The sequence below is a fragment of the Mastacembelus armatus genome, chromosome 15, assembly GCF_900324485.2.
Source record: "Mastacembelus armatus chromosome 15, fMasArm1.2, whole genome shotgun sequence".
NCBI classification, from domain to species: domain Eukaryota; kingdom Metazoa; phylum Chordata; class Actinopteri; order Synbranchiformes; family Mastacembelidae; genus Mastacembelus; species Mastacembelus armatus.
The window spans coordinates 16,571,958-16,584,134 of NC_046647.1; the positions used below are offsets into that span (position 1 = coordinate 16,571,958).

The following is a 12,177-nucleotide window of genomic DNA, read 5'->3' on the forward strand; positions in this document are numbered from 1 at the left end:
ATGATGTATCATACCCATGTTATAGGTATGATATGAAATAAATATTAATGCAGTAAAACACAAAATTCTTTCATATGTAGTTCTAATGATTTTGATATTGATATTCATGGAGTCTTTTACTTCCTACGGTATAGTACTTTTCAGTTGTCTAGAAAAATAAGTATAAATTGATCATGTTTATGGATACAAAATAATTATGTTTATATGTATAAATTCAACTACATAGTTGTATGAAGTTTACATATTAAGAGTACAATCTACAACCTCAATCTTACAACTGGATTTGGATCTATCAGTGCCTAAACATGTGCAAAATACACTCCTGTCGCACACAGGCTAGCATAAAAACACACAGGTTCCTCTTGAGTGTTCTTATCATCACTCTGTGGCAGTGTTGCATTTCCAGCCAACTATGTTTGAGCATGTCCTCATCTTAGAGGACTGAACACAGCAACCAACTTAACTCCTGAGAGTTCTGAGACAAGTGACATCTGGATTGACAACAGAGAACATCCAAGCTCTTTACTGCCTCTCTGTCAACCCTGTGCCAGGCAGTTGCTCCGATCAAAGGAGGACCCATTGATGCCCACTTTTATGCAATATGTGGCATTTATTTCCTCAAATGTGAACTTTTGTAACAGACTAAACATTCAGAAAATATACTACTTTTCTTTCTGATCCCAATTGTGCCGCAGATGGAACGGCAAAGCATTGACAGTGGGCACACAGCTGCTGTTTGTGTTATCTCAGCTCAAACATAGTTGGGGATTTTGGTTTGGTTTTTGATGCAACAAATTTTTTAGTAGATCCAAACTCTCTAGATTCTGCTCCTAGTTTTCTACCATTGCCTTCATTTTTAGAGCTAATGTCTCACATGTTTGCTCACAGGTGCACCATCATGTACTAGCCGACGGGGGAATGACTGCACTGATCAGCGCGATGCCATAAGGACAAGTGACTGTAATGTACACACACACACACACACACACACACACACACACAGCATGTATATAAACACTCCTGAATGCATGAAGGACTGGACAGGTCGTTATTGGTCCTTCTTATGTATTCAGGCTAATCAACTGCTCTGCATCTGTTATAGAGTGGGACTCAGGCACATATCATGCAGTAGGAGCTTGAAACAGAGTTACAGGCTTTATGATCTGACGTATCAGCAGACGACATGTAGGTACAAGGTTGTCTTTCAGCCAGCATACACCAACACTCCATTATTCTCGGCTTTTAGACTGTTTTGCGAGATGGTTTTGTTCTTCAGGACTGGAATGCTCCCACTCAACATGATGGGTCAATGGTGAAGTAGCAAACCTTAAGAAATGACATGATGTGTAACGACCTAAGAACTGGATTAGTATGCCTTTTAGGCCAAGCAGCCCTCCCTTCCTTTCTTCCCTCCTTCATCTTCATCTCCTCAGAGACATTTTATTTATTTGGGGGGAGCAGGGTGATGGTTCTAGATGTTTTGTCAAAAGAAACGTATTCAGTTTTAGTGCAAATAGAACAGAAGCAGACAGAAGTTACGTAGTTGGTGAACCCGGCTGGTTTGCCAAGATGCATCTGGGCGAATCTTTGGGAGATGATATGATCGCTGTAACCCTCATCCTCCAGTAACCAGTCACATTAGCCATGGAGTCTGGTCACACGAAGAGGTGAACTATTGCAAAGAATTACAGGAAGTACTTGTTTTGTTAACTCTTAAAATAATTCCAAAAAGTGCTAGGGGGAGGGGCTGTACAATCCTTACTTGATTGTCATTATGTACATATCTATGGATACATTAATAAATAAAATAATGTCCAAGAGCATGGAAGTAACAGTAAAGGTATACACATAAGAGGTCCCTTCCAGTGTGGGTTCCCGTCCAACCCTTGATTAGAATGAGTGAAGAGAAATATGTGAGTCTAACACCCCTGTCATCGTCATCAGCACGCCTCCACTGGTGAGCTCTTCCCATCTCTTGAAAGAGTACAGATGTCTGATGACTCAGCAAGAAAGCCTGGTGTTCAGCATTCATCTTCAACTTCTCTGATTGGTGGAATCAGACTACTAGTGGATTTGTATTGGTTGACTTGGTTGGCCATGTGAGTGCTCATGGGCTTGATCTGAATGTTCCGTGGGTAGGCATTTTCTGGTTCATCTGTAAACCATTTCTTTTCTGAAGAGGACAAGGCAAGAGAGGAAGAAAAACAAGACAGTTAGTTTGAAAAAGTATGGAACATTGGATTCTTTACAACCATACTGCCTCAGTTTAAGTGGTAGACTTGCATGGCGTTTTTGGACGGTCCAGTTTGAGTTTGTGTTCTGGTGCTCTGAGCCAATTTTAATTCGTCATGGTGGTGATGTCCATTTCCAGTACAGCTGTGTAAATACATGTTCGCAATCTGTTTAAATTGCCACAAATTCTATGAAAATTAAGATTTTGATTCCCCCTAATTATATTGTTTCTCCTGCAGGTTTATTGATGGATTTAAAATATCTATCTCTGACAGAAATTTCTGCGTCCTACCTAACATGGAATTTAGTTTGTGAGGTGCAAAGCATTTACACGTTCCATTTAAAATAACAATGTCACTAGCTTTTAGTGGTGTTTCCTTTCGCCAGTGAAACAGTCTGTCGATCCTGCCATGTTGATAGTAAAGATTTAAGTATATACATGTACACTCACCAATTTGCCTGGGACAGTGCGAATTCGGATTCATCTGCATATAGTTAAAATGTAGAAAAAAATCACACTTACTCAAAGATGTGTGGATCCACTCAGTGTGTGACCCACAGAGGCAACTGCCACACTGACACTGGCCAGTATGAGGGGCAAATATTTATCGACTTCAGAAAAACTCCAGAAATCTAAACTATATTCTGGAAAGAAATTTTACTGTTAAATTTTTAAATATATCTACTTAATGTTATGAGCACCACAAATTAAATTCCATTTACTGTTAGTGTATAGTGGCAGAAATCTGTTTGGCTAGTTACCACTGGTGTTTTTTGGGGGGAATCAGCAGACCATTTAAGCCAACTAATAACTTACACATTAAACTATTGCAGTCACATTTCTTATGCTCATGCTGACAGTGATTATGTTTGAAAGATTTGGATGTGTCATTTTGGAGAGGAACTCTTCATGTTTAAGTACGCAGTGAGAGAACTGTTTCTGAGGAGAGGGAAGGGTGTATGCCAGCTGTCAGAAGTTTGTAAACTCTCTCCTAGCACTTCACAGGCATCTGCAGTGCCATTCAAGATGTCACTTCCTTTTGGGTGAAGTTGTAATATCAAATTTTAACTTTGCTATGTGGAGCAAATCTGTGTGTGTGTGTGTGTGTGTGTACACATGTTCATGTGAATGTGTATTCACACTCACGCAGGATTCATTTGTGTGTGTGTGTGTGTGTGTGCGTGTGTGTGTGTGTGTGTGTGTGTGTCACAATCTTAAAGCTGCGGGGCCGTGTGTTACAGCACAGGTATTTGATGTGTCGAATTGTGCCTGAGGTGAAGCAAGATGTCTGCCATCTCTCTCCAGAGTCTGCTGCTGATACGGTGAACTTGGTGATGTCGCCTCAAACCACCATATCAGGTGCATAGGGTTACAAGGAGGAAACTTACAGACTCATATCCCCCTTCAATTTAGATTTTAAATTGGTCACACCTCCCACTTTCTTGGTGTGACCGATGGCACAGGACTGGACACACTTTCTTAAAGTTCTGTGAAGAAGTAAGCAATTTGGCTGCATCAGGGGGATTTGAATCAGCCTGACCTACATGTGAGCTATGATCTGGGTTGTACAGTGAGGCAATATCTTTTTGACCCTGTGTTTTATTCTGATTCTGATAAAATGATAGCTTAATGTACTCAATGACTATGGTGGCCCATAGAGACAAAGCACTTACAAACCCAAATTCGGTTTCCCCTTGCTTGTGTAGGTTTTCTCCGGGTACTCCAGTTTGTCTCTGTTAACCCTGCAGTAGAGATTTGTTGCATTTCTCCATTTGCAGCACATTTCCATAATGTTTGTTTCGACTTTTGCATGTGCTGTTAGGTTGGCAGTGCATTTCCATAATTTGTGTTTCAAGTTTTGTATGTTGTTGGATTAGCAGTGTATTTGATGTTTGTGCTTTGACTTTTGTATGTAAACACTCGCGCTCAGGCTGCTGATGCACGCTTGCAAAACTTCTGCTCTTGCATTTCTGTTTTTTGCTGATTTGTTTGCAATAACCCTGTCAAAATCTCTGAACCACTAGAAAGCCACTTACGTTTATGACTGATGAAATGACCTTGCCAGCATGTTTGCTTCTTGTACTGTAGCTTTTTATTTCAGTTATTATATACAACATATTCCAGTAACCATTAAAACAAGAAGTATTGGACAGTGAACAAAAATTTATGTTTATGGATTGCATGTATTTTATGGATTGCAAAATGTACTAGAGGTTGTTGTGTAGAATAACTGTTCATTTATTCTGAAAATCATACAACCCTAATTCCAAAAAAGTTGGGATACTTTGGGCAATCTACATATGAACAGAAGGCAATGATTTGCAAGTATCATAAACCCATATTTTATTAACAATAGAACATAGAAAGTATATAAAATGTTTAAACTGAGAAAATGTACAATTTTAAGAAAAAATTATCTAATTTTGAAATTGGGACAGAGGCAGCAGGAGGCTAGAAATGGAAGTGGTAAAGTAAGGAAAGTATATACAATAAAGCCCAGGAGAGAGGAAAGTAACCACCCCTAAGGGATGCTCTAAGAAGTAAATCGAATACACCAGTAAAGTGACCATGATTATTTTATTGGTCATCACCATAATTGGCTTTCTATTATGGCATTATCCTTTCATAATTCATGAGCATCAATTAGTAGTTTGAGAGCATAATTTTTCTCTGCTCATGCTCAAAACTTTGCACTCACACATGGATTCTTTCTGCTCGCACTTAAATGCAATGTTAAACTTTAAAAACTAAGTTTTATTACATACGTACATACACTACCAGTCAAAAGTTTGGACACACTTTCTCATTCTCATGAATTCAATGGGAAAGTCTGTCCAAGATTTTTGACTGGTACTGTATATAGACATGCCCAATAACGCCTCATACTAGAAGGCCATTGTAATGTTTTAATTGACCAATACAATGCCGACCTCATCCATATCCAAATTCACGTTATATCAGAATGTACTATATTGCATTTTGGGTGTCGTTGGAAGTAGGTACTTTTGAGTGCGAGCAGAAAGAATCCGTGTGAGTGCAAATTTTTGAGCACGAGCAGAAGGAATGTGTGAGAGCAGAATGTTTTGAACGCGAGCGGAAAGAATCTGTGTGTGAGCGCAAAGTTTTGAGCATGAGCAGAAAGAATCTGTGTATGACAGCAGTTTTGAGCGCAAACAGAAACAATCTGTGAGTGCAAAGTTTTGAGCGCAAGCAGAAAGAATCCACGCGAGCAGAAAGATTTCGTGTGTGAGCGCACTTTTTAGCGTGAGCAGAAAGAATCTGTGAGTGCAAATAATCCATGTGTGAGTGCAAATTTTTGAGCACGAGCAGAAGGAATGTTTGAGAGCAGAATGTTTTGAGCGCAAGCAAAAAGAATCTGTGAGTGCAAAGTAAATCCATGTGGGAGCGCAACATTTTGAGCACGAGCAGAAAGAATTTGTGTGTGAGCACACACTTTAGCGTGAACGGAAAGAATCTGTGAGTGCAAATAATCCATGTGTGAGCGCAAATTTTTGAGCACAAGCAGAAAGATTTTGTGTGTGAGTGCAAGCAGAAAGATTGTGTGTAAGGCAAGGGGGCAGACAGTGCCTGTCTCAGACAAAGAAGCTTTGGTGGGACACCCAGGAGGCTCATCCTCTGCAGTTAGTAGCTTAGCTTAGTTTTGAGAGAAAGCATTACAAATTCTAAACATGAAAACAGAAAGATTACATTCTAAAACTGAAAGCTCTTCCTCTTGCATAAAGATAAAAATAAACCTACATGTATGTGTTTTTCAATGCAGCATGTTTCCGCAATGTTTGCACTTTTACTTTTGTATGTACTTTGTCCTGAGGGGCCACCATAAATGACAGCATAAATATGACATCTGAAAGTCTGCTACAATCATTTGATAGCATTCAATAGGAGGGAAGATGTGCAAACACACAGACCTTTCACACAATGCAAACCATCTCAAGTTGAAAGAAATCATAAAAAGGCATGATAAATGACAGAAAGAAATAGTGTGAAAAAGGAATTGTCTGGAGAAAAAAAACTCATATCATTAAGTGAATAACTGAAGTAAAGGCACAAAGAAAGGGGGGTTTCGTCTCAACCTCATGCAATGTGGAAATGGTCCTGATCATGGCAGGGAAGAGGCAGGAGCAGCAGCAGACATTTTGCTTTCTAGATGAAAGCAAAACTTAAACTGAGGCATGGTTTACTTAACATCTGAAAAACATTAATAAATAAAACAAACTCTCCTTGTCATAACAATATCCACAGAGGACATAGTTATGATCAAACCCCCAAGTAAAGGTTGCTAAGTCATGCAGAATCGTTAACTTGCATACCTTGGCCCATTCTATTCATCCTTGTTGCACTTCAGAAAGAGAAGTAAGTAATCTACTGTAAGTTAGTAGTATTTACAGTTAATACACAACTGACAAATGACTAGCAGTACAACTAAGGCTTACATGTTGTTACTACAGTATTGATGCTATAACATACATCTTAATGGTAAGATGTATTGAGGGCTTGCCATCTAGCATTTAATTCTGGTAACAAATCTGCATGCTTTTAGAATATGTCACGATTGCCAAATTTTGTTACTTTATTCTCCCAGATGAAAATTAAAATATATTTTTGGGGGGAGAATGAGGAGTATTAACATATAGGGAAAAACATTACATCAAATTTAAAATAATCTTAGAGTTATACTGTAGAAATAAATGAATAAACAGGAAATAAGAGCCTGCTAACGAGGTCTACCAAACATGGACATGCGATAAAGCTGTACAGATGTACTATGAATAACAAAATATCAACACTGCTAATGAGGGATGATTTTATGAGTAACAGCAAATCAGTAATGTTAGCCAAATGTACTCTAATCAATATCAGCTACAATAGGCAATCACAATACATTACATCCATGATCAAAGCAAACTGATCATGTGCACTAAGTGTACACAAATATTCAATAAACAGTCATTTACTCCACAAATATTAAGATTTAGACACAAACAACTAAATAGTAGGACAGATACAACAAATAGACTGAACAACAAACTGAATGTGTGTTGTGTTGTATTATGGCATTTCAGTTGGTTGTGGTGTAAGCCTTTACTGTTAGCTTGTTTCCGACCACAGTATCTGTGTCATCTAAACAAGTGGTTTTACTGTTTACAGTGCCACAGTCATAATTTATAACAAAACGGTCTCAGCAATCTTTGAGTATAATAAATGTGCCTAGCTTGCCACAAAGTGAGTTTACCAGTTTCTTAATGTCATGTAATGATTGCTGTGATGTGAGAGCAAAGACTACATGCACATGATTATGAAGGAAATGCACAAACACTGGGGATAGACAAAGAGCACAAATCACACAAACTACAAACACACAATACACATCAGTGCATGTGTCATAAGTGCCGCAGCCTTAATACACACACACATACACACAAACACAGTTATTGGTTTAAAACGCTATGCATGCAGGCTAAAACTATAGGACAAGTAAGTGCACATACTTCTGTTTGTCGCGAGCCTCCCGGGTCTTACTGCTGCGGTTCTGCCGGCTAGAGTGTGGGATGGAGTGGACCGAGGAGCTCTTTTTGCTGGAGGAATGGGAGGAGTGGGAAGAGTGGGACAAGCTTGTCCGGGACTGGCCTGCATTGTGGTCAAACTGCATGAGGCAGAAGATCAGGTCTGTGGGCACCAGCTCAAATTCGTATGGTGGGTTTGTGATCACATATCTGTCCAGAAAACAAATGGCAGAGAATAGATCACACTTACTTATTCTTTAATATATTCACTCCAGAAGTAGCAACATATATTAAATATGGAGAAGATTAGGGTTTTGTGTACTTAACTGACAACTAGAACATCCAATATAAATATGACAAGGTATGTAAAATTTCACAGGTTGTAGACATTAGGACTTAAAGTATAGAAACTAAGTAAAAGGGATCTATTGGAAGAACTACAAGATAATAAGAATGTGTGAATAACAAATAGAATAGAAATTATATAGTCTGTACAATTTGATGGTAATGGTATGTATACTAAATGAAGAATGTGTTTAGATGAAGACAAGTATACCTATTAAAAATGACAATTATGCACCTTACTGCACAGCTTTCAGCAATATCTAATTGAGCTGCACTAATGTAAAATAAAATGTGTTTATATTTTAGAGCTAACAATATACTGTAGCCCTACATTTAATATATGTTTTCAGTTTTTTTTTTAAATTTAATCCTTCTCTTTTTATTCTAGTTATTTTATTTTCTGCCCTTTAAATTGTGCTTAAAAGGGTTTCTCACCTACCTGCAGTTGTTTTTATGATTTATTTAGCAGCTACTGTAACACTGCAGTTTTCCCTTTGGGATTAATAAAGTACAATACCATATCCTTAACCCTAATTGTTCAGGTTATTACATCAAAGTATTCATTTTGACAGTGAGTGAAGGCAGATATTGTACCGTTTTGTACACTGGCTTGGTGTACTGAGATGAGCGTCTCTTAATCTGTAGATTCCAAAACACAGCATGTTGTACGTCTTCAGTGCTTTACAGAATAAATCCCCGTAGCAGCCGCCATCCTGATGAACAACAGAATAAAGACACAAAGTCAGTGTGTGTTAGGGCAGTCTGATGATCTGACTCTGACAGTAAATATAATTTTCTGTAAATTTATAAATTCAGTATTCTGCTTTGCTTGTATGAGAATACAAACTGTTATGGAATTACACCACAGTTCCTCTAAAAACTAAAATTTCTTCTGTATAAACCTGGAATTTCTTTGGTTGTCTTTATTGTTTCCTTTAAAATACTCTTCCCTCTCCACCCACTAAGGTCTCCTTTGCGTGATCGTTGTTCTTCACATTGGATTAAAGACCGCAAGGAGTAGAAGCATCCAGATTTGTGCTGCTGGGTAGTGCCAAAACGTGTCATCTCCACTTAAACATCCACTTACCCCCAAGTCCGCAAATGGCCCGTCGTAGAGGGCTAGCTGGGCGACGCGACACCGGTCTCTGTTGGCCAGTGTCTGCGGTGTGCTGTAGCCTCCTCTGAGTGCATTCTCCTCAGCCAACAGAGCCTCCAGCTCTGGCGTGGCTCCCCCTGTGACCAGGGTCCGAATCAACGTAAGGATGTTATCATTGAAGTACGTCTGGGGAGATGAGAGAGGGAAACATTTATCCTAGAAAAAGAAACTGCTTGTATTGCAGATTTTTAAACATAATTTTTCTAAGCTTTAAGCACCACAAAGGAAATTCCATGCATGTCCATTGTTTTGGGGTGAAGGTAGAAATCTAAAGAAATCAATAAAAATTTTATTTTATTTTATTATAAGGTGGTAAACCAGCTCTTTACTTATTAACTTTAACAAATGCCTCATAAGGTTAACATTAAAAACATAAATTCATTAGATTTGTGAGGCACATGTTAAATACAATATAAGTACTTCAACACAGCAGTACTCTTTCCCCTGTAAAGTCTACACACTGTGTGATGTCCACTTTCCCCTGTGAAGCAATGATTTGACTGTGCTCTGCAGGTGTCACATTCTCTTGTCCTTCAAGCCGTTCAGGACGTGTTTTTGCTACGTGTGAAGACAGCCGATGTCACTCGGCAGCCGGGCCAGAGTGGCAGCTCCTCTCCCTGGGCCCCTGACAGGCCTGCAGAGTCTCATGATGGATGAGCACTGTCCATTAGCTGGCTTCACCTCTGACCAGTGCCAGACAACAACTGACGCCTGCTCTAGTCCCTGCTCAGCTCAGCTCTGTGCACTCCTCTAACCCCCTTACTCACCAAGAGGGCTGCTGGAATTAAGCCATCACAGCACCAAAGGGGAAAAACACACATGGTTGTGAGAGGCAGGGAGAGTAAAAATGAGGTGCAGAAGAGGATTTTTTTTTTCCTATCTCCTCCTTTATTCTTTTCAGCAGTGCAGGAATGACATTGTCAAAAGATGAAAAGGTGTTTCTTTGGCCTGTTCCAGCCAAGCCTGTGTCACTGAAATTTTGCTAACCTTCAGCACCTTGTTAAAAAATCTAATAAGGATGTTGAAAGTTAAATTCATAATACTAAAGATGAGAAGTTATGCCAACAATTACCCTTTTGATGTCAGTGGAGCTGGCAGGCATGTGTGATCAATGTACTGTATCATTTTATTTACCAAATTCTCGCACTTGAAATGTCAAAACCATGCATGTACTGAAACTTACCTGTTAAACTTAACCCATTTTTCTCTAGTGAGAGAGCATTTTAATTTACACAAGCTGCAAGGCCTGCAATGTTCATGAGATCATCCACTCTTCAATATTAATTACTGATACGAATGGAAAACTATTTCTTTTCTATTTCTAACTAACTTTTCTAACTGTATGTGAAATACTGTAAAAAAATTACATAATACAAATACTAGAACTATGACCTTCAATGAAGTAAAAATACATTCTGGGGTTACTACCTTCTAAAGTTTAGCAGTCCATCTTTTCAGTCCATCTTTCCAGTTGAACTCACTTCAAAGTTGCACAGCTTTTTCCCTCATCACAACAATGTGCAATTCTTACCCACTGGGCAAAGATTCTCCTTTTAAAATTCTGAACATTGCACTTTATAGTACAGCATCTTAAATGACAGTACTACTATAACTGGGTAATAATTAGGAACTCAAACTTAGAAAATCCATAGTAAACTGTAGGTTTTGAAAGGTGATTTTAAGGTTTTGAAACACTCCAACACAGTGAGTGTACAGTGTGTTTGAGAACTCACCGCGCTCATCAGGGAGTCGAGTACACTGACAGCGAAGGCTGTGCCGCAGGCAAAGGGCTGAGTGAGGTACAGCTCTGTGTCTGGGTCGTCATCATCATCTTGGTCCAGGAACTGAACATTTGAGTCGTTCACTGGGAGAGGGGAAACACAGCTGAATTAGAGACGGGCAGTGTGAAGGAATATGAGCCCAACACACACACACACATACACACCAACACACCTGAGAGTTCAGGGATATTGTACAACTGTTTCAACTGATTTTTATTTTAGATATGAAATGATTTGGTATTACGATAATGCAACAAATCTCAGGTATATAGGTATTAAAACAGAGTTTGATTTTGCAATATAATGTAACATTAGATGCACATTATATTTTGCATTTACAACTGCATTTATTTTTGACCAAAAGATTCAACAGGAACTTTATTTCTTCTCCAAACAATTCTTCTTTTTTTTTTAAACCTTAAAACACTGTTGACTGGATTACATTTACATTACATTTTAGTCAAGTTATAGACAGTTGTTTTACTTGAATGACTGTTATTTTTCTGTTCATGTACTGTATAATTGTTTGGAAGGTGAAAAAAAGTATTTTTGATTTAATTTTTTTTTTTTTTTTTTTTTTTTTTACAGTATTTTGAATTTTAAATAAATCCAATATATATCACATGCAGGGTGCAATTCACACATTTAGACAAATCACAACTTCAGGAAAAAATATTTGTATTGGGCACACACACTCTTAACCATTGTAGAAGTCCGGAGTTTTCAGATTCAGTCATAGAATAGCCACTGTATCTTTTAGTGTAAAACAAAATTACATACTGTAATTGTACTGTAACACACACACACACACACACACTTTAAGTCAGTTAAGACACAGTGACCATTCTGTGGACTAAATCTAATATGAGTATTTTCTGAGAAAAACACCATATAGCTCTTTCTTGATGTATCCAGTAAATATGGTAAAAAGTCAGACTTCAACAATGGTTACGATGTCACGTCAAAACACCATGCACTTATAAAGTCATGCTATGCTAAGTTTTCCTTGATGAATGTGATTGTCACATCATCACCTTGAGACAAATATATCTCAAATATTTACCTGTACCCTGAAAGTCAAGTTAAAACCAGGTAACACACTTTTTAAAAAAAATGCATCAGTTTAGTTAAATAAAC

General features: G+C 38.3%; 1 protein-coding gene and 1 long non-coding RNA gene across 2 annotated transcripts in view; one reads left to right on the forward strand and one right to left on the reverse strand.

Moving 5' to 3' along the window:
* Positions 1-532: 532 nt before the first annotated feature.
* Positions 533-12,177, reverse strand: part of LOC113132130 (calcium-activated potassium channel subunit alpha-1-like) — a 127,124-nt gene continuing 115,479 nt past the window's right edge. The window contains exons 31-36 of the mRNA XM_026310002.1: positions 10,993-11,123; positions 9,191-9,385; positions 8,698-8,816; positions 7,744-7,968; positions 6,565-6,593; positions 533-2,173 (exon numbers count right to left, since the gene is read on the reverse strand). Of these exons, the coding sequence (XP_026165787.1) occupies positions 2,022-2,173; positions 6,565-6,593; positions 7,744-7,968; positions 8,698-8,816; positions 9,191-9,385; positions 10,993-11,123 (851 nt within the window). The 3' untranslated portion in view covers positions 533-2,021. The remainder of the gene's footprint in view (positions 2,174-6,564; positions 6,594-7,743; positions 7,969-8,697; positions 8,817-9,190; positions 9,386-10,992; positions 11,124-12,177) is intronic.
* On the forward strand, positions 914-9,546 carry LOC117152729 (uncharacterized). Its single transcript, XR_004463229.1, has 2 exons — positions 914-960; positions 9,070-9,546. It is a non-coding gene; the product is annotated as an uncharacterized LOC117152729 (long non-coding RNA).